Raw genomic sequence first — 22,458 nt, forward strand, 5'->3', positions numbered from 1 at the left:
TATTAGCACTCCAGTTTTCCTTTTTGAAGGATGAATAAAGACTACCGCCACCTGGTGTTATGGGAGTGTTATTTCCTCTCACGCAGGTGCAAAACGTAGCACAAGACACAGGCACGTTGAGGCAACATCTGTCCCTCACCGGCACAACAGACCTCTGAATAATGACCTGGAACTGTTGAAACTGTTGAGGGTCAAAATGTCACTGACTGAAAAAACTTTACAACATTTAGTAGTAAATTGCATTTTAGAGATTTAATTAACTTGTCTCAGACTTGTGAAAAGCAACTTTTATCCAGACATTAGCTTGATTAATATCTCCAGACATCTTCTGTAATTCACCGCCCCTAAATGAAGGAGAAAGTACTGCTATGCTCCAATTACATTGAGATGTAATTATCCTATCAGTGATTAACATGCCTATTTACCCCATTAGCACTCGGTCGACATGAAGGGCGCACAGTTGTTTGCTGATTCTTATCGTTATTTTACTTCAGATTCAGGAGGCCCAGTGCGTTTTTTTTTTGTAAAGATTCCATTTTTGAAGACCATATTTTTTTTAAAGGCGTATCTACATCAATACAGATAAGAAGGGAAAAGCTGTATGAAATTAAATGCCATGACCTGGATTTAAACATCACTGATATATTACATATCCTTCAGCCTACTTAATCTCCAGGACTTTTAACATGTTTGAAGCTTCTTTCATCAAAATATGTGGTATAGGTTTTTTGAACGATGCAAACCAAGAAGAGGAGAGAAGCACTCCTGCCGCTCATTATTCCGGCTTATTTGCATTAACGTCCAGTGCGCTCCAAAAGCCTGAGGATCAAAATGAATCAAATGATAATGTTGAATTAAAAAACACAGGAGGACAGCCTGAACTGGGGGAAGGCAAAATGTATTAAGAATAATCCTGACTCAAAGCCACTTGCATTATCCATCAACTGTTACACTGAGAGGAGCGAACAAAAAAGGACAAACAGCATAAAACAACAAAGTGACGAGAGAGGGAGAAGGGGATAAGAAGAGTAGAGGATAACGTCTGGTGTTTTTCCTCTCCCTCATACTATGTTAAATCTGAGTGAAATAACAATGCCTGGCCAGTGCTAAACCCATTCCTCACACAGCAGATTGAGTAAACAGAGACTTGATTCTTTAAAAACTTATGAGGTATGAAATTGAGGTTGTAGCTGAGGGGTCAAAAGAAGCAACACAAACTAGGCCATGTCAACAAGGCATTGACTCGTATTACGCGTATATGTAACTGGCCTTTAATAAAATTGTATTTTTTTTTTCTTAAATGTTCTAGTTTTAAAACTTAACCCACAAACTACATAAACCGAGGTAGTGTAGTGACTACCGGTAAACTATTGTGGAGCTAGCTGCTAACATTCAAGCCTATTGTGGCTAATCATTGTATATAGTGAGCTTACGTCAGTTGGTTACGTCATTGCAAAAAGCTGGCTGGTTGACCATCTATAACAGATTCATGCATTCAAAAAAATAAATACTATATATGCTATTATTCTAACTGTATAATTGCAGATAAATAAATACAGCATTTTTCTGGCTTATTGAAGAAGACAGTAGTAATTGAGATAACAAACTAATTTAGAAACTGTTTACTGAGGTAGTGAATCAACCAGTGGAGGTTCCCCTGCTGCACATCTACAATGACTTCATTTTTCAGACTTTGAGGCTCCATCAAATATTAGCACAGTCTATGGTAGGGGCCCTTCACCAAGCCCTTCCACCCCGAATTTAGCATTTCTAAGCCAGTCAAGTTCTCAATAAGCATTGCTCATGAGCATTTATAGGGAAACCAGTGGCAGGTTTTACCACTTCCAAAACCAGAAAAAAATCTCCAACATTTTTTGCAATAAAAACTTTTTTTGGTTTGTTTTTTTTTTTGGTCCATGTGGGTTGATTGTCCAAGATAAAACAATGATTGCTGCCAACACATTTTATCAGCTGTAGCTTTCTAGCTTTTAAATATTACCTCTGTTGGTGTTTTTGGACAATGTGCTGCTGATTTGAGCTAATGTATCTGGAGGAAACAACAGTGGCTTCTGTTAGAAAGAACAAATACCTTGTTCAATCAGTTCCTTACACTTCTGCTCTTGCATTTTAATTCGGTTTTGAAAAGTTGATAAGAAAGAATGTCCTTACATTTTTTCAGCCAGCATGTCTGTTTGACATCAACTTGTATCATAACTAGAGTCACATACTTCAAACCTTTCAAGCTAATGTCTCCTCCTCCTCCAACAAGCATAGTGTTATCCTGGACTTGTCTTGTCTTGCTAAAAATGCTACCAAACAAATACTCACTGGGTCAGTGCACTGCTACAGTTAACAGTAGGCTGTAGCACATTGAACAACCGTAACACTCAACTGCAAATGTCAACATGTGGCAGTTTAGATGCGACATAGTGTGGGACTTGTCATAAAATACTGTCTGTGTTTGACTAGTAAGGAAGATTTACTGGTATAGCATGTGAGGCTGCTGGCTCAGCTGTCTATCATATACAATATCCTGCCCAGTCAGGCTTAGGAACCATTTACGGAGCCCTCAGTGAATAATGTGAGAAATATTCACAATGAATGTAATAGTGACTTAATGTTCACACTGATGACACACCTGACCCACTCACCAAACTAATAAAGTTGTAACTTTCAGTGTGTGTGTGTAACAACACTGATGTACAGCATGAAACTGAAAAATCCAACATCTGTGTCTCAGACTGGCTTGCAAGTGAGTAAATGAGGGAAGGAAAAACAAGACAGGGGACTGAGGGGAATACTCTTAGTGCTACACTTTATAAGGAAAAAAATAACAGGTTTAATTTTCCTTTGTTGTTACAAATATTGTACTGCACGTCAGCTGCTGCAGTCTGAAACCCCTCAGCTATCAAAAAGCCATACTGGAGGAACATTAATGGCAACTGCCGTATCACATTACACAGTTATGTTCTCTTTCCTGAGCCCAGTGGAACCATGCACAAAAAAGTGACAAAATAAATGAATGTTCCCTGGGAAAGAATCTGGCTTGCCTTTTCACTGTATGTTCCAAGATCAAAATGAAATCATTAGATTTCATAAAATTGCAGAGCTTTAATTGACAAGTGTACCAAATAAACTTGAGACTCCAACAACCAGTTTGATATTATGCCCAATAACGGACCAGACCAGAATTTTGCAACCAGGTGCTGCTCAGGTCTCAGCTGCTCCCATTTGGAATGTAGTGAGAGGTATTGAATGAGGGTACAGCACCACCACAATCCATCAGGCCAAGTTTAACATCTAAATAATAAATAAATAAAGTCTTCAGCCTCGTACAAGTTAAGAAAAAAAGGCATTAGTTACAGTTCAAGTGTCTATGGAAACCTTGCAAGGTAACGAGTTTTCCACAACACTTTCCTGCAAATGTTTCAGAAAACGACTTCATACTGAAGTATTGTAGCATGCAGACAGCATAACCTGCACCAACTGGAAACTGATGAGAGTCCTCTCTTGTAGATGTTGGTTGTAGTCGTACAGCAGCACTAAGGTATACAACTCTCTAAATACATGACAAAAAAGCCAGGGCAGATGCTGCTAGCTCTCTCTACCTACAGGATACCTGATGTAAATGCTGGTTCAGCTGGTTTACTTCAAAACAAACTCTACAACTTGGACAGGAGTTTTTTGGTTAAAACACCTGCGAGCAGGTGTTAACTGCAAATTACTGCAAACTACTGTATGCTTTCATTTAGAAGTCCATTTACTAAAACAAATTATGTAAAGGAGCACAGCTGCAGTTGAGTTCATTGAAGCAATGCTGCTGATTAACACCTAATGCTGTGCTGAAATTGTCTTCAGACTGAAGATCATCTTGCTCACACGGAGCATTAACTGAAGTGTAGAAAAATACAAACAAAGCTATCTGAGTTTTTGGCTTGTCAAAAGAGGTGCAACTCGGGGAAAGTTTCTTAGTCCACAAAACATTGCTGGAGCTTCACAGCAATAGTGTTACAGCATTATCCCAAACAACCGAAGTAGCTGGGTACATGTTTTCAAGAAAGAAGAAAAAAAACAATAATGCCTCCATATAGCTCATCTGGCATAATTCAAGACTCCAGAGAGCCCAGAGATCCCTCCCTCAAACACTCTTAATGTGCAACCAAGCTCATGCACCCACTTCAGAGAGGTGTACGCTAACATTTTTAGCTACAGTGACGTATTCAGTTCAAAAATGGGTGTAAACAACGTCTTTTCAAATCAAATTGGGATCCCAGGGCATCCAGAAAACTTGAGTTATGATTAGATTTTTTTTTGATTATTTGGTTGTATTTTTACGTTAGAAAACAAGTCCCTGGCTACTTGTTCCTATTGCCCTGCAGAAGAAAGAACTGCTGTTTTGTTACTTGTGGTGTCCCCTGCTTGGACCTGAGCTTCAAAAGGTCAGTCAAATGTGTTTGCAAAAGAGCAGTCAGTGAGGGATTACATTAGCCACTGCAAGAGTGATTTCCATTAGACGGTGGTGGCCCTACACGAATGGCATGGCAGAAACCAGTGGTGCTATTTCCTGTAGTAGTAGACTCTGTTTAGTCATGAGCTAAAGAGGACATAATTAACCGGATTGCCAGTGAGCAGTCAGTGAGGGATTATGACTCCAACTGGTGGCTGGTGTTTTGATGATGATACTCTACACTGTGACATCAGCCAGCTGCTGTGCACTTGGCTGGTCTGCAGAAAAAAAATTAGTGCAGAGCTGGAATTCATGACATTTTCCCCAAAACCACCACATCTAGTGATGTAATACATTATATGTCTGTGCCCTCCTGATATTATCTTAGGACAACGAGTTATGTTTGTCAGGTTTCTTTGAACATTCATAGAATCAACATCATGTCAATGAACTTCTCCATGCCACAATGTTTTCAGAGGTGAAAGTCAAAGTTCCCAGATAAATAATCCCTATCTCCATTCCCATCTTCTCCTGAAGTAACAAGTGTTTAAGCCCTGAACTCTCCACTTCAGAGCTTGGTTACTGACTCATAAACTATGTATTATTCCTCCTTGTCTGCCTCAGGCTTGCTTGTACTGCTCCAATAAATAGTTCATCACTTGAGTTGCTGTTGTATTCCAGCCATCTATTTTCCTGTCTTTTACGACAGACTCGGTGACAGTGCTGCAAAGCGCTACCTTTGCCCAAGGACACAGTGTGACAATAAGATTAGGGAACCATGCCCGGTAGCTAAGAGAGTTGAGTCTGTTGCATGACTCTGTGCTCTCTCTATGCTTGCAAGCGCGTGTGCGTGTACCTACCCCGTTGCCATGGCAGCGTGCGATGCAAGTCTCCAGCTCAGTAAAAGAGGCATTTTGGCATCGGCGGTCTCTGCACACCTGTGGCAACACAAGCAGAATGATCACATACTGTGTTGAAGATTACAGTGCACACTCACACACACACTCATTCATATATACAGACTTTGATCGGCCTTCTGCCAGTGCCCTTGGGCTCTGAACAACCTGGCTGCCTGAGGACATTGGAAAGGTAGCATCAGTACTCTGTTTAAAATCACTTCCAAATCACTACTTTTATAGACTGAGCTTTTACAGCTTGTTAAGATGTTGATTGAGATTCCAACTACACATTCGGTCTCGACTAATGCTCTAATGCTCATTTTCATAACCATTTACATTAAGGAAAGCATGATTTTTTTTTCTTTATAAGGACTTTGTAACTCATGGAACATCTATCTGAACTGGAAAACATGTTAGGACAGCCACATTGGGAATAGGTGGAAGCAGATTTTGGGGTTGTGAGGGATGAGGGAATAGGTCGGAAATGGACTGAAGCTCTTTGTTTTCGCTTTTCAGCTTTATCACGAGGAGGTGGGATGGAGAAGTTAAACAACAACATCTGTGTAAAAATACATGGGGGAAAGGGGTGAAAGGAATGGGAGGTGGATGAGTGTGTGGCCAAGGACTTTAAAATCTGCAATTTCATGCAAACACTGAGCAATTCTTCTACCAACCAGATAGCCACAAAACATACAGTGTGTAAATGCAATGCTACTTAGGTAATTCTTGTCTCATTTGTTTTCTGATTAAATGGTAAATTTATCGTGGCCCACTGAGCTCTCTCCCTCCCTTTGGTTGTGTAGCAGACAACCAGGTCACCCAGGGGAGGATGGCATGGGAGGACAGCCAAAAACAGACACTCGGCTGTGGGCAGAGCTCCCACCAATGTCCCCCCCCCCCTGTTGTCCAGCGGACTATTGTTATCAGCGCCAATAAAATATCTGTTGCCGTGTTAATAATTCCTTAATCTATGTTCGGTGTTCTTCTGCTGTTGTTGGGTTGTGCTTATGTTTGGCGGATTGCGAGCCATAGTTGGCCTGCTGATAAACACACCAAGATTTCGGCGGAACGCAACCAACTAATCCAACCAATCACAGGTGGAGTATGGTTGGTTATTTGAGTGAACTACAGTGGGACCTATAGATAACGCCTGGATGGAGAGGTGGAGAGGGATGGCAGGTTGACAGGGGGGATACAGTTTGGTCATTTTGCTAACAATAGAAGCATCAGCATCCCCTCTCATATCACCTACTGCATACAAGGCATAAAAGTAAACGATTGGAGACACACATGCAGCATAAAGAAACACGTTGCTGATATAGAAAACAAAAATATATATTATTGCTTTATCATAGACTTAATCTCACATATGCAGTAAAGAAAAGAAGTTATGTCTGTCAGCCTGTCTGTCTTTTTGTCTGTCTGTCCTCTAATGTTCTTAACAACTGTAAATCTGATCTGGTTGGATCGATCACACTTGGCAGAGAATTGTGAGGACCGAAGGAAGTGCAGCCTCGAGTATTAAGTAGTTCTGATGGGCTGCTCTCAAAAAACATCCCCCTGCATGTGAGTTTAAAGCAAAGAGCAGAGATGTTACATAGAACGCTGACGCAAATGTATACTTAAATAATCCAATTTTTTACTTGTGTGCCTTTGCATTTTCAAAACTATTGGACATTTCGCTTTTCAAGTCTGCAGTGCATCTTTGGCATTCATTTGTTCAATTAAACATAATTTTCAAAAGGAGTAAAAATCAGTGTCATTCTTAATATTAATATTAATCATATTAATTTAGGTGTGGCTCATGTTTTGGGAATAACTTTCAGTGCCTAAAATTGCCATATTGTTATGCTATTGGGTTGTTAATAAAATATAAAAAAAAAAAAATGGTCTGTGGATCTGGAACTACAGGGGCACTTTGGCTGCTGAGGCCAAGCAGCGACAGGCATGTTTTGATCAGGCACTGTAAAGCAACATTTGGAGGAAAAAGTGTCTTTTACAGTCTTGCCAAGGGCATCTCTTGCAAACACATAATTCATCATTTTCATGTGGCACTCCATCACTGAGTTGGGTTCACTCTCACATTAGTATCTGCACTAGTACTGTCCTGTACCTCTCGCTCTGCCTGTTGTTGCTGCTGTAGCATTGTTAGCAGGAGAATCAATTTAGTGTAGGTGAATGTGTGACTGGGTGATTAGAAGCAGCAGCTTTGTGCTATGTGCGCATTTATTGCTGAGAAGAGGCCCGTTCAATATGATGACCCAAAATTCATCATGCTGGATGGCAGACAATATTCTCTGCTGCCTATTTATAATATATTACGCATGCAGCGCTATTCAGTTCCTTCAGCGCGGCCCGCACAATAGCTGAAATGGAATTCAAGTGCCCGCGATGTACCGCAGAGGAAAGCAATATAGACAGACAGAGAAATACAATTTACTGGTGGAATAGAGGAAACTTCACATATTACTCTGTGAGTGTGCACATTTTCATATAGATGTATTTCATATGCATAATTCATCCCTAATTTTATGTGATTTTTATGTATGGCTTTGTAGGTGGGTTAACTTAATATTCCATTTAGCTTGCTGACTTGCAACCCAAATCAGTATTAGAAAAACGACCTAAAACAAACTGACAGAGCAGACCTCTTGGGTGCTTGTGATATTTAGATTTGTGTAAAGCGAGCTGATGGAAAACTTGTTAATTTATTCCGGACAATATCAGTTTTCTACACATGTTCATCCACTTTTCCTTCTTACATTAACAAATATAAATAGATTTTTACTCAGTTGAGCACATACCTCCACCAACAGTCCCCGTAGAAGCCAGCCACATAAATATGCCTTGTGTTTTTCATCTAGATCCATGCATCATTCCCCAAAAATGTACAAAAAATGTGAAAATTCTCACAATGTTAATGAAAATGAGAGGGAAATCCATAGATGTGTCCCTTTATCCACACCAAAGGTTAATGGGATCTATTATGGGCTGAAACTAATTCACCATCCAAGGTGTTAGAAATAAATTCAGCAGATTTTGTGTAATGAACAAACAAAAAAATAACTGACAAACAAGTGGGCACTGGTAAAAAAAAAAAACATTACCTCCTTGGTGGAGGTAATAAATTCATTAGGTGTGTTAGATTTAGCCTATTTACTTTTGCACATCTTAATGTTCACAAGCTACTTGATCCAAATACTGGTGGTCCTCAAAATATTTTCAGAACAGATATTAACATCAAACTGGGAAATTTTGAGTCTTAAAACTGATGTGAGATGATTATTTCACTGAAGAAGATTCACCACTTTGTTTGTTTTGCTGAACTGCAAAAAGGCACAATGCAATTGTGGAGGGCTGCTACTTTTCTTTAACAAGCTATCTCTGTTCCAGAACACACAACCACTTGAGGAAAACACGTCTATTTCGCTATTAGCCAAGTTTCATTCTGGCAAGTTGAGGCGGGAACACACATTATTATCGTATCATTATATTTGTCAGACAAGGTCTGCTCCAGTCTGTGTCAGTATCTGTTGACAGTTGGCAGATAAAATCAGTGTGTAGTGTTGAATGATTCTAAACTGATTTATTTCTATGTGGATTGCAGTCAAAAGCAGCTAAATGTTCCTGTTTTGTTAGAAAAATGTTCTCATAGAATTCTGGCAATTTCTTTGCACTGTGACGGTAAACATAGCCTACCCGTGATTACAGCATACCTTCTCTTTATTTACTCAGATGATCAGAATGTTGTCTTTCTTGACTACTGAAACTAAGAACTCCCTGTTGTCATGACTCTTGTTTTGTTTGTTCTTGTTTCTGGTTTTTGGCTTCTTGTATTTGATTTACATATTTGTATCATGTCTTGTGTCTCGTTTTGCTTTCTCCATGTCTTGTGTCTCATGTTTTGATGTTCCTTGCCCTCATGTGTCCTTTAAGTTCTCCTATGTTCTCCCCTCTGGCTCCCTCTGTCTGTAGTCTTGTTCCCTCCTGGTCTGCTCCTCTGTGCTCCTCCCCTTCATTATCTCACCTGGCTTCCTTCCTCCTCTCTCCTCACCTGTTCCTCGTCATGTCATTAGTGTCTGTCCTGTGTGTTTTTGAAAATGAGTCAGTGTGCATTGTTTGTCCAGTCTTTGTAGGTTTCAACTTGCGGAAAAGGAAGAAAACAAAGGAAAATATTCTTTTAACTAAATAAATTGTTGCGGTAAACATTTCTAATAAAAATACTGGTATAACAAAATGTTTCACTTAATTAACTTTAATCTTGTGAAGCCTGAATTTTTTGCACACTGGTCTTCGCAAATAAAACAGGGCGGCAAGGTATAAAAGATTCAACAACAGATTTGTTAGCCATGGAGCTTCAAATCATTTTGCCGAACTGGAACTGGAATGCCAGCTTCGGTCCACATCATGCAGCTACATATGCCGCAACCTCAAATGTATTGGTGCACATAGACACACTTCATCCCATTGCTTCAACAGGAACTTTTATTTGTCTCCTCACCCATGAGCTGTGATAGCCTGAACAAACAGGATCATAGCAGAAGAGTAAGCAAACAGACTCGGGGAGGGATCCCAAAAAAAAAAAAAAAAAAAGTCAAGTGAAGAGGCACTACATCAGTGTGCAGACAGCAGAGCACAAACACTGCTCTGGCATTTGATTTTGTTGGCTTGAGAACACAGCTTTAAATCCTCTGTGACTGAAATGCATTGCGCTGCCAGTTGCCTTCTCCCTGCACCCTCTTCAATCGCTGGCCGGTTCAAAATACCAGACAGGTGTTGGTGTTCTCGGCAGGAGGCCACACACAGTAATTGTTGAGTCAAGTGCTGGTATTGATCACAAACCCTGTTAGCCTTATGGCCACTCCCCACTCAAACTTAGAATACATATCTCAGCCTGTCAGTTTAATAAAAACAAGCATATTTAATGGACGTAACTTTGACAGTGGTAGTTTCCTCAAGGGATTATGTCGCTGCAACTGTAGCTGTATCATGGATGCTAGCTGAACAGATCTACTGGACCGATCTAGCAAAACACCGAAATGTAAATATCGCAACCAGGTTATTGGGCCCAAAATACTAGTATTCTCCTGTAAATTATGATAATAAGTCAACTATCACAATAGCAATATTACTCGGTTACATCACTCATTTGACTGACTCTTCTATAGTCTGTAACGCCCAACCCAGTGTGCACCAACCTTGCCCTCGCCACACTTGGTACCGGTCATTACGAGGCCGGGGTCGGGCAAGTCACCCTGGCCATCTTGGGTGCTGTAGACGTAGGTGCCGCGGCACTTCACCTCAATGCCCCCTGTCTTGATGGTTGTGTCGATGGACACAGCATTAGTGCCTTTGGGCTTCTTGGCAGCACTGTGGCACTGGATCTTCCCACATTTGGCATCACTGCACAGAAATACAAGCACACATGAAGAAACATTTAGTCTTGACTTTTTAGGTGCGAGTCACTACAGCTCCATGTTTCTCCACCTCTGTTTCACAGTCTACTGTAACTGCTTCACCAGTCACAGCAAGTCTGGGTAGCCACCGAGCAGCTCTGATGAAGCAGCAGTGAGTAGCAAGAGAAGCAAGACCCTTATCTCTTTACCCATATTTATCAGACAAACTACAAATCTGTGTTGTGAATTAACAGGAGATCAAGCATGTGATACAGGTGCTTTTATATTCAGGGCTGATGTTTATGAGATTAATTGGAGAGTCATTCAAACATAATTCATCATTCGTGTCTGTGAATATTTTATGTTCTTCTAATTATCACCGAATCCCAGAGTCAAACCAACAACGAAAATATCCAAAGGCAAGAATCTTCTGCTTTTTGTGTCATAGCGCTCAATCGTTGTGCTGTTTCTTTATTATCAGGAACACACACACTGTAGTTTATAGTGATTCAATCCTACTAAACCTATTAATCGTCAACAAATGCACATTTCCTCCTGTTTGAGTAACATTTACTAAACTGTACATTAACATTACACATAAAATAAACTACAGTGGTTGTTTTATGAAATCACTGAACCATTCAAGACAATTGAGTTAAATATTTGTAAGGCATCTTTAAACAGTAATATAGTCACAGGAGCTAATGGGTTTAGTGCTCAGAGACACAAACACGTAGATAAACACATTGTTGGTTTTGGTGTTTTGTGGGATTTGAGGCCAATAAGAAATCTAATATCTAATATCACTTGTGTCTAGGCCCTGTGTGAGTGAAATTTTCACCTGGCATTTTATAAAGAATTTTGTGTTTACTAGCCACAACAACCGATGTACTGATTGTGCAGATGGTAGCTGTAGCTAGTTATATATGCGTGTGTGTGTGTGTGTGTGTGTGTGTGTGTGTATGTGTGTGTGTGTGTGTGTGTGTGTGTGTGTGTGTGTGTTTGCTATCCAGGACAAAATTGCGGACTCTCTTTGCAATGTCTGTTATCGAATCTTTCCAGTTTTGTGTTAACATTCAAACAACCCTTTTCACTTTTCACTCTGTTTTTTTTTAAATTAAGAAAAATTTAATTATTTTCTAATCTACTAGAGCTAAGGCAATTTAGTCAACTTGATTAATAAGCAGTCTTCAAAATGAAATTATTACAATTTTTCTAATTGTCTTTAATGCTAATTTCTTATTTGTGACTCAAAAATGCAATACACTCTTTATTAATTCTACAAGGACTGACGAGTAAAAAGATATTATACATAGCTCCAGATATCTGACTTATTGGAAATTTAAAGTCTCTACTTTATATTGTAGTGATATTGATGATGTATATAGAATATTATTACATGGGCTCTTAAAAAGTTAAAGGAGAACTTCGGTCGATTCAATCATGCAGCTTCATTGCTCAAGCTGCCCTTGATTTGCCAGTACCGAAGACGCAAACACATTTGGTCCAATCATTACAGGGCTCCGTGAACGGAGCGTTAGAATTGACAGCTAACAGCATAGGGTCAGAACTTTAAACTGTGTTTTAAGCTTCTTAACATGCTCCACATCTCACCCCAAAAGTTATGCAACATCAGCAGACACCTTACAACACAGCACTGTAGTGTGTATGACTCAAAATGAATAAAAAAGTAGTTAAAACAGCGTGAATGTGCAAGTAGCCACATACCGGTTTGTTGACATCTGTGTCCTCCGGTAGCTAGACTGAACAGGTCAATCCGTCGAGCGTGTGCTCAACAGGCTTAACAGGCTATTCTAAGGCTCATGGCTCATGACGGGCTGTAATATGGACATGTACATTATGAACAGAAAAAATGAAAATGCTGGAATACGTTTCTGTCTCCGCCAGTGAGGGAGTAAGCGCACGCTCGACGGATTGACTTAAACTGTTGTCAGAAAACACATTTTGTTTGAAAATAGCTGCATTCTGTTTTAAATTGATGTTTTAATCATCATCCCAATGTTTTGGAACGGTGGGTGTGTTTTATCAGCAGCCACATCTTTCAGATTAATATGGAAATTTAAACTGGTAACACACACACACACACACACACACACACACACACACACACACACACACACACACACACACACACACACACACACACGCACAGCCTATCAGAAGGAAAACAATGAGGAGGATTACAGAATGATGGACGTATAGCGGCAGACAGTGTGTAGATTATTCACATGACTTAATAACAGGCAGATAGTTCATTTACATATCCTCTAATCAGCCCTGTGACTCACTGCGACCAGAAAACACTCTAATGACTCCTATGGGACTCTGTAATGGATTTGGGCATTGGTGGATCATATGAGGCGGTCGTGAACCACCTTATCCACAGCCTCATTTACATGGCTAAATTGCTAATTTGGCTCCATTAATTAGCTCTGGCACTGTTCCAGGGAAACTGTCTCTCAGAGGCCTGTGTTTATAATGTACAAAGGGCCTTACAGTGTGTGTGCTAGGATGCATGACACCTCTGCGAGAGTGTGCTTGCTAACTGTACATGAGATTTTGGGGAGAAAATGAGTACATGACTATAGAATTAAAATATGATAAGAAGAAACTGGGACTATGTTTTTGGTCTAAACCCTCTTATGGCAGAAAATATCTCCCTCTTAAGCTGCTAAATTCTCCATTGTGTTAAATAGCTATTTCATTATCCATCTGCTGGTGCTGGGTAGAAGGTGTACAGTAGGTGTAAAACTTTATAGCATTTTAAGTGAAAACAGCTGCGTTTTGGTTGATGACAAGACTTGGGCTGTAAAACCAAAAAATGAGATAAAAATAGCCAGAGAACTGGTGATAATACTCTGTCCTTTCACTTTTAAACTTAAGTCCCAATCAAAATCTACTGATTAATTCACTGTCACATTATTAGTTAAAAAAGATGTGTTTGAGAAGAAAAGAGACTACCGCTTAGCAAAATAAATAAACCAAACCAAGTGCTGACTACAACAAAGCAGGTCTTCTCTTGCTGTTACCATGGTTATCTCTCTGGACAGTGCTGTGTCATTGCTAGTAACAATCTCTGGCTGACTATTCAGCGCTTGACCTAAGAATAATATGGGGAATCTGAAAAATCCTGTGGTACTGGTCCGAACTTTCCTCAGTCACGAACGGCTCACTGGTAGGACCAAGAGGGTTAAAGGGGCTCTACGTAAAAATCTGTATAAGTTTCATGTATTTATCACTCTTTTAATGACAATATGGGAACAGATTGTAATGTAACCTTACCTCTTTTAGTGGCCCCTTTAACCTTTTTTCCACGAAAATGAGTGGGTTTTAACAAGGGTCAATCTGCTAAAAATCACCTATCAATCCCATTCCCACCAGCAGGTAAGGCAGCCTGTCTGTGATTTTGTACGTCACTGATGTAATGTTTCACATCATGATTACACCAACAGTTGTAACAGAAGAGAAAATGACAATAGACCCATTGTGAAAGAAGTGTCTGTTAAAACAGTGGATACATTCTTTTGAGCATCACAACCCCTATGAAATGACTCGTTTCACTGTCACAGTTGGAGCCACTGGGTCCAATAACATTTGGAGAATCTAGAAGAGCCACACGATTTAATTATTTTATCCCCCTTCAAGTAAGCCAGGCACTAATTCAGAAATTAGCCGGCTTGTTCCAGATATTTTCATGCCTGGGAAGTCAAGCTTTTTTCTTTTTCATAGGAATGAACAGGGCTCTTTCCCCAACACTTTCCCCAGTAATAAAATGTCCTTAATAGACCACATCCTAAATTCCTCCCTTATTAATGCGCCACCACCAGATGTTGATAACGCGTCTTCACTTCACCTGATGGCATTTAGCACATTCACCCAGATCTTATGTTTAGATCAAAGCCGAGCCAAGCTGAGATGATAAAAACTGAGAGGTGTCTGCTGCAGGGTCAATTGACCCGGGTGTAAATGCCAAGTTTACACATTCCCATTGCACAAAAAGTTCAATCTTAGCAGGGTTTAAGTGGGATTTTTGACCACTGGAAAAGGGGCTACAAGTTGATGATGTGTTGAAGCTGTTTAAAGCTGCTGGACTGTGGGTTTCTTGTAAAGGACTCGGGCCGGCACTTCTGTGACAGTCCAAAGGATGTGACTTTGTGCACATTCTGTCTCAGTGTCTCTCTCCACTCCACTAACAGAGAGCAACAGCAACTAATGATAGAAATGGTGTCACTAACAAACTCACAACCAGCTCCCAGCACAACACAGAAGTTACACAGAGCCTCGTTACATCAAGAGTGCACAACCAATCTGTTTTAGGAAGAGAGTAGGAGAGTGTTGCGGTGTGTTTGGCTTAGGGACAGCTAACAGGGCTAGTGGCTTAGAGCTGAGCTAAAAACACAGCAGGGTACAGAGTTTCTGTTCAGACGTATATCAAGTGAACTGCAGTTAATGTGTGAACATTACACTAAACAAATGTTCTGAAGTACTTAAACCAATTACAGTTGAGTACATTCTGATCCGTGATTGATACCGACACAATACCATTTCAAGAAATCTGTGATCGACCTCAAAAAGCCTCAAGGGAGCACCCCTAATAATAATTACTTATAATTACATAATACAGTATTCTTTGTTCCAGTAAAGAGTTCTATCATCTACTGTGAATAAGCTTTATTTTGGTGACAAAAGTTGGTGTTTTGACGGGTCTCTTAGTTTGAACGCATGCACACAGCATTGCGAGGATGACTTACAAAGATAGTTAGATATTAATATTGGTTCAAACTTTTATTTTGGTCAGTAAAAGGCAGAGGTCAGATGAGAAAAAAGTGTGACACTAAATGATGATGCTAAAATTGAACATGGACATGAAATTGGACATTTGGTAATTAGACTACAATATTACATTAGTGACACTTTAAAATGTATGAAAATTGATGAGTCAGTATCATCAGGATCTCTTACCTTTTCTCACACTTCATGTAGTTGCCATGTTCATCTTTACCACAGTTCCCAAAAGCATTCCCTGCTGCGTTGACATCTTCAAAGCAGGCATCATGGGCCGGTCGGGCTCCTAGAAACACAACGTATCCCATCAGCCCTCCGGGCTCAGGCTGTTTACACGTGGCTAACAATATTTGCATTGTCCTCCAAGGAAAACAAATGTTAACATGCTGACTCACAAAGCTCCTGGCAACAGATAGATGCAGCTAATGGTGCTCTCACCCACCTGCTTTTCTATTGCAGACATGATCATGAAGATCACAGTGCCCACCATACACACAGTATGGTGAGTAAGAGATAAAAGGAGATGTGGAAAATAAGAGATTCTGAGCAAGACATTTTGGGTATATGGTTGTTTGGTGTTAAAGCAAGGGTCAGCTGAAATGATTATTAATTACAGTGGAACCCCAGCTTACGAAGACCCTATTTAACGAAAAATTCAAGTTACGAAGGCACTTAACGGCAATATTTCTGCCCGTGGTACGGCAAAATGCCCGCGTAACGAAATCCCACAAATACAGGAAAATTCACGTTAATTTCAAATTTGCCGCGACCGAAATAAAAAAAAAATATATAAAATATAAAATAAAAAAAAATTAAGTTTAAAAAAATGTTTTAAAAAATATCATTGCACAGTGTACGTACGTACATTAATTAACGTAAATGTAAGTTTTAGTTTTAATGTTTAGAATTAAATTCCATAATGTTATGTACATGTACACGTACGTATGTATGCATGCATACATATGTTTTCTTCAGCCTCAGCCACCTCCGCCACCTCCTCCTCCACCAAGAACTTCGCCTTCAGCCAGCATCGCCTCACTCAAAAGGTACATACATAATTTATTTTATTGATATTTATTAATACATTTATCATTTATAAATTATTTTCTTCATTTCAGATTGTATTTTGGAATATTCTTAGTGTTTTTTTCAAATATTAAGTCATATTTGTAGAAGAAATACACAACTGGTAGGGGGCCTGGAACGAATTAGGCTATTTATAGGGAAAAAAGTGCTTCGACTTACGAAAATTTTGACTTACGAAAGACCCTCTGGAACGAATTCACTTCGTAAGTCGGGGTTCCACTGTATATAGTAGTTCCAATTCTCACTTAATAGTTTTTACTTTCATGCCTTTTAAAATTGTAGATTCTCACTGAAGGCATCAAAACTATGGAGGAACACATATGGAATTATGTAGTAAACAAAAAAGTGTAAAATAACTCAAAACATGTTTTATATTTTAGATTCTTCACAATAGCCACCCTTTGCTTTGATTACTGCTTTGCACACTCTTGGCATTCTCTCGATGAGCTTCATCTGGCGCAGCATTCCATGACTCTTGTTCTTGGTCAAATAGCCCTTACACAACCTGGAGGTGGGTTTGGGGTGATTGTCCTGTTGAAAAATAAATGATGGTCCAACTAAACGCAAACCGAATGGGATGGCATGTAGGATGCTGTGGTAGCCATGCTGGTTCAGTGTGCCTTCAATTTTGAATAAATCCCCAACAGTGTCATCAGCAAAGCACCCCCACACCATCACATCTCTTCCTCCATGCTTCACGGTGGGAACCATGCATGGAGAGATCATCTGTTCATCTTTTCTGCGTGACACAAAGACACAGCAGGTGGAACCAAAGATCTCACATTTGGACTCATCAGACCAAAGCACAGATTTCCACTGATCTAGTGTCCATTCCTTGTGTTTTGTGGCCCAAACAAATCTCTTCTGCTTGTTGCTTTTCCTTAATGGTGTTTTTTTAGCAGCCATTTGACCATAAAGGCCTCATTTGCGCATTCTCCTCTGAACAGTTGATGTAGAGATGTGTCTGCTACAAGAACTCTGTATGGCATTCATCTGGGGTCTAATCTGAGGTGCTGTTAACTTGCAATTTCTGAGGCTGGTGACTTGGATGAACTTATCCTAAGCAGCAGAGGTGACTCTTGGTGTTTCTTTCCTGGGGCGGTCCTCATGTGAGCCAGTGCTTGATGGTTTTTGTGTCTGAGCTTGGGAACTGTGCTTGGGGCGCTTTTCCAGAGTGACTGACCTTCAATTCTTAAAGTAACGATGGACTGTCATTTCTCTTAACTTAGCCGATTGGTTCTTGCCATAATATGAATTCCATCAGTTGTCAAATAGGGCTTTTAGCTGTGTACCAACCTGACTTCTGCACAACTCAACTGACGGTCCTGACCCCATTAAGAAGGCAAGAAATTCCACAAATGAACCCTGACAAGGCACACCTGTGAAGTGAAACCCATTTCAGATGACTATGTCATGAAGCTCATTGAGAGAAGGAAAAGGGTTTGCAGTGCTGTCAACAAAGCAAAGGGTGGCTACTTTGAGGAATCTAGAATTTGAAACATATTTAGACTTATTTCACACTTTTTTGTTTACTACATAATTCCATTAAATGAGAAGGTGTGTCCAAACTTTTGACTGTTAGTGTATATTGTGAATTATATTACTATTTATTAACGTATTCTGTACAAGTAAATACCAGTTTATTAGCTACACTTACCATAAACTAATGCAACTTCTTACCAAAGCCCTGTTACATGCAAGCTGCCAGGAAAAGTGGCAGGCTTTGAAGCCAGTTTTCACAGAGGCCAAACTTTGTAATTACACTGCAGCCCAGAAAGACATTTTCCCATAAGCTTACGTTGTGAAAAAATATCTTTTGGAGCATTACAACCCCTTGCAATATGACTCGTTTCACCATCATAATTTTATCCACTCAGTCCAATCAAATTTGGAAAATCTAGAAGAGTTAGATTGAACACAATTCAGTTATTTTATCCCCATTATCCCCCAGTTAGCCTGGCCCTAAACTGGGAGATAGCCGGCTCAATCAGTGGAAGTCCTCTGACATCATAGTCAGGGTGGGAAGCTGAAATGTCGTAATGCTGTGTACCAGGTTGCAAGTCCAATAAACGTAGGAAATATAATGAATTGTTACCACTTCACCACATCCTGATTGTACAGCAACCGAGAAGACAATTGACAGTGGTTGACAGTTTGAGGTAAAACAACATATTTGTTGTGCTATCAAATGCTGTTAGATTGAACAGCTAACATTAACATTCAACCACTTCTTACTGTAGCTTACATTACTGTTTGAGGGTGTTACACAATATGACAAGAAAGGCTTAACTAATTCCTAAATATCAATGCACACACAATGGACACATTTACTGAAGCCTAGAAATGAAATGCCCAATGTTAGTGAGGTCGTGGTAGAATGCTAAAGCTAGCTAACGAGTTATCAGATATGTTGCTTTACCTCAAAAGATGGCCTAATGTCCTTCCAGACTTTCACTTGCCATCATCTTGTCAGTTGCTGTTCAATTGGCAAGTGATCATTTGATAAGCGTTTGACAGATTCTTCCATGTGCCCAAAGTGCCAGAAATGCCAGAAATGGCAGTTGTATAAAAAGGATCCTGCCCCCTCCCAGATGTGTTGCTGCACTGAAATAAGCACACAGTTGAGATTCACGACAGTTTCAACCGATTTGGTACAGTTGCACACAGACTTCCAATAAGTATTAAAAAGGAGGATATCAGGCTGGATTACAAGAAAGGTGAGTTTATTCAACCATACAATTATAAAGTCTTGTTAGTTCTGGCTCTCTCACATTCTTTTAAGATAGGGGCTTGGTCTTATCAGCCCAAAATAACTGGCTGGGAGCTAAAAACCAGTCTTGCTCAAGCCTTTAAGGACTTAGATATGGTCTATTAACCCTAACCTCATTAACGTAGGGCACAATTATATCAATAAGGAGATATTAAAAGGACTAGTCTGAGTAACAGCAAGATGTCTTTAACTAACACAGAAGCACAATTTGCAGCCTCTAAAGCAATCATACGGATGAATCAACAACTCTCTAAGTTAAAAGAAAATAAGTGAAAATTACAATCTTCTGGATGTTCGATGAAAATGTGTGTACTTTTTTTTTCTCTAGCTTCATTGTCATAATGTAATGACTTTTTCCCTCAATATCACAACTTTCTTTTTCTAATGACGTAAGGATTAGGGTAGAGGTTCAACTCTCAAACTCTCAGCTTTCTCCTGACACAGTACTGTCAAAGAAAAGCATTATTTGTAGTTTTGTAAAACAAAAAAAAGGAAAGAAAAAGAAGAAAGAAGAAGCTGAACAATAAAATAAGATGATTCACATTAAAAGTCAGTGTGTCTCTTTTATCTGCTGAGCTCTATTGTTCTGCTGTACAAACACTGTCATGCTTGTGAAAGCAGCTTTCACATCTGAGGGGAAAAAGAACAAATATGTCTTGCTTTGATGAGTGTTTATTTTGACAGACTATTCCCAGCTCATGTTGTTCATTGTATTAATCAACTCTGACATACACTATAGTAGAAGTGCTGTCAGGTCTGTAAGCAGTTACACTGCAATTTAAAGCAGTTTTAACCACCAGTAATGATTCTGTCTTTGTAACACATCTCTGTAGGTAAATCCCTTGTTTTATACTGTTTTAATAAAGGTTCAACACAAATCAATACATCCCTGAAATACTGAGTGAATGGTTTAAGTATATGGTCATCTCATTACCGTAGCCCCAAAGCTGCAGGCATTGCTGTTCATGGGTGAGGCACATGCCGTTGTAGCAGTAGGCCAGGCTGTACTGACAGGAGGAGCCGTCCAGCAGGTAGACGTTGGCAGGACAGTAAGGAGAGGCCCCTGTGCAGTACTCTGGCAGGTCACATGCTCCCGCTGGCCCCCGGCACATGGTACCTGCCTGCTTCAACTGGCAGAGACAGGGAATAAGCAGTGAGCAGGGGGAGCGGGAGGGAGGTATAATGCAATTTAAAACCGCAGCACTGATAGTAGAATTGAAGAATGGTATGCAAGACTTGAAAATATGCTTATATAAAGAAATGTGTGCTTCTATGTTGTGGCTGGGCAATATATACAATATAATACCCTTATGGTGATATGATACTATATATGGGGTGTGTGTGTGTGTGTGTGTGTGTGTGTGTGTATATATATATATATATATATATATATATATATATATATATATATATATATATATATATATATATACATATATACATATATAAGCTCCACAAAATTTAGGTTCACAGTTGTGGAATGTCAGGACGTGCATTTGAACGGTGAGATGATAACAGAGATGAGAAGTGTAGGTGTGATGTGAAGACGATGAGCCCTCTTGTGATGGGAGCTGACAGACACTGAGCGCATAGTATGTCAACACAGCTACATGATGACTGACACTGATCTAATGACACTGAGATAATACTGCAAACAAGGTGAGCTTCCTCCTAGTCCACTCTGCCTGCATGTGTGTGTGCTTTTGTGTTTGTGTGCGTTTCTTACTTTGCAGCCCTCGCAGCACACTCCATGGGCACACTGTGCCTCCTCCTTCAAGGTGCAATTATTGGCATTGCAGCAGTCATTGGTGCACTCCTGTAAATGATCAAACATAGAAACCCCATAGATAATGATAAGCGGTTACGGACAATGACATGACATGATACAATATATATGTATATATATATATATATACAGGAGCTAAAATATCAAAATTTCAGAAAAACATTAAAATTACATATATTGGCACTGCTCTTGTGTCACAGTGCACACAAAAAAAACAACATTTCCCATTGCCATGGTGCCCTCCGCCAAGTGACGGTAACCCTCAAAACAAATAGAGGAGCTGACTCAAGCCAGACAAAAAAGGCAATTATACGAGCGGGAAGGAATGGGAGCAGATTAATGGTGAACACAACAACAACAACAATAAGCACTGACTTGTTTTTAGTGAGAACACCGAGCCACTCTTATTTGAATTCTAAAACTGAAACGTCCCTCTGTGACTTTCCTGACACCCACCTTCTGTTCATCTAGTCTTACTAGATTTTCAAATTAAAACTTTTCCCTTTCTAGATTCACTGTAAAATGTGTGTGGTTGTGGAAGATTCAGTTTTGAAAGGATTCTGACATCCCTTCTTACAAAACAAGGAAAAGAGGATTGCATTTAGTTTACATTTTTTCTCCAATGGGGGAAATCACAAGGTGAGAGTATAAAGCAGCATTTGGCACTGTAGCTTGTCTCATTTGCTATGCTTAAAACAGGTGGCTTGTCAGCAGCCTGAGTTTGACTGTCTGAGTGGGAGTCATAGCAAACAGCCCCGTCAGCTGCGCTGCTGCTGTCAGCTACCAGTTTGCTTCCTCTGTTTTCAATTTGCTCGAATGCTTGAACCAAAGAAGGTTTATTTAACCTCTGGGTTTATTGAGCACAAACGCTTCATCCTTGTTTGAGGAAACTTTCGGCAATCTTTCAGCTGTGTTGCACAAACGTAGGGCGCATTAATGATAAGGCTGCAATGACGCCACACAATGCAAGGTAAAACCCGAAGCCAAAGACTCTAAACAGCTGCTTTTTTCATCAGCAACATCTAAAATCTTTAACCCAAGGTCTATGTTCTAGCATTTAAAGAGCTTTCAACCACATTGCAGAGTTTGCAAACTCTGAAAAAAGGTTCAAAGTGGACCCACTGTCCAACTGAACAACAACATGGTATTCATTTCAAGTTAAGGTTGCTAAATTATTCTATTTTTTGTAGAATATCTCTTAACATCTCAAAGACAATCAATAAATCAAAAATCGGGAAAAAAAAAGAAAAAGAAAAATTAAAAAGTGA

At 39.7% G+C, this 22,458-nt stretch overlaps 1 protein-coding gene across 1 annotated transcript in view; it reads right to left on the reverse strand.

Moving 5' to 3' along the window:
• The window catches only part of adam19a (ADAM metallopeptidase domain 19a), a 189,337-nt gene that overhangs the window by 15,741 nt on the left and 151,138 nt on the right, over positions 1-22,458 (reverse strand). The window contains exons 13-17 of the mRNA XM_037112871.1: positions 21,131-21,220; positions 20,339-20,534; positions 15,726-15,834; positions 10,545-10,749; positions 5,308-5,385 (exon numbers count right to left, since the gene is read on the reverse strand). Of these exons, the coding sequence (XP_036968766.1) occupies positions 5,308-5,385; positions 10,545-10,749; positions 15,726-15,834; positions 20,339-20,534; positions 21,131-21,220 (678 nt within the window). The remainder of the gene's footprint in view (positions 1-5,307; positions 5,386-10,544; positions 10,750-15,725; positions 15,835-20,338; positions 20,535-21,130; positions 21,221-22,458) is intronic.

This window comes from Acanthopagrus latus, chromosome 10 (assembly GCF_904848185.1).
Source record: "Acanthopagrus latus isolate v.2019 chromosome 10, fAcaLat1.1, whole genome shotgun sequence".
Taxonomy (NCBI): Eukaryota; Metazoa; Chordata; class Actinopteri; order Spariformes; family Sparidae; genus Acanthopagrus; species Acanthopagrus latus.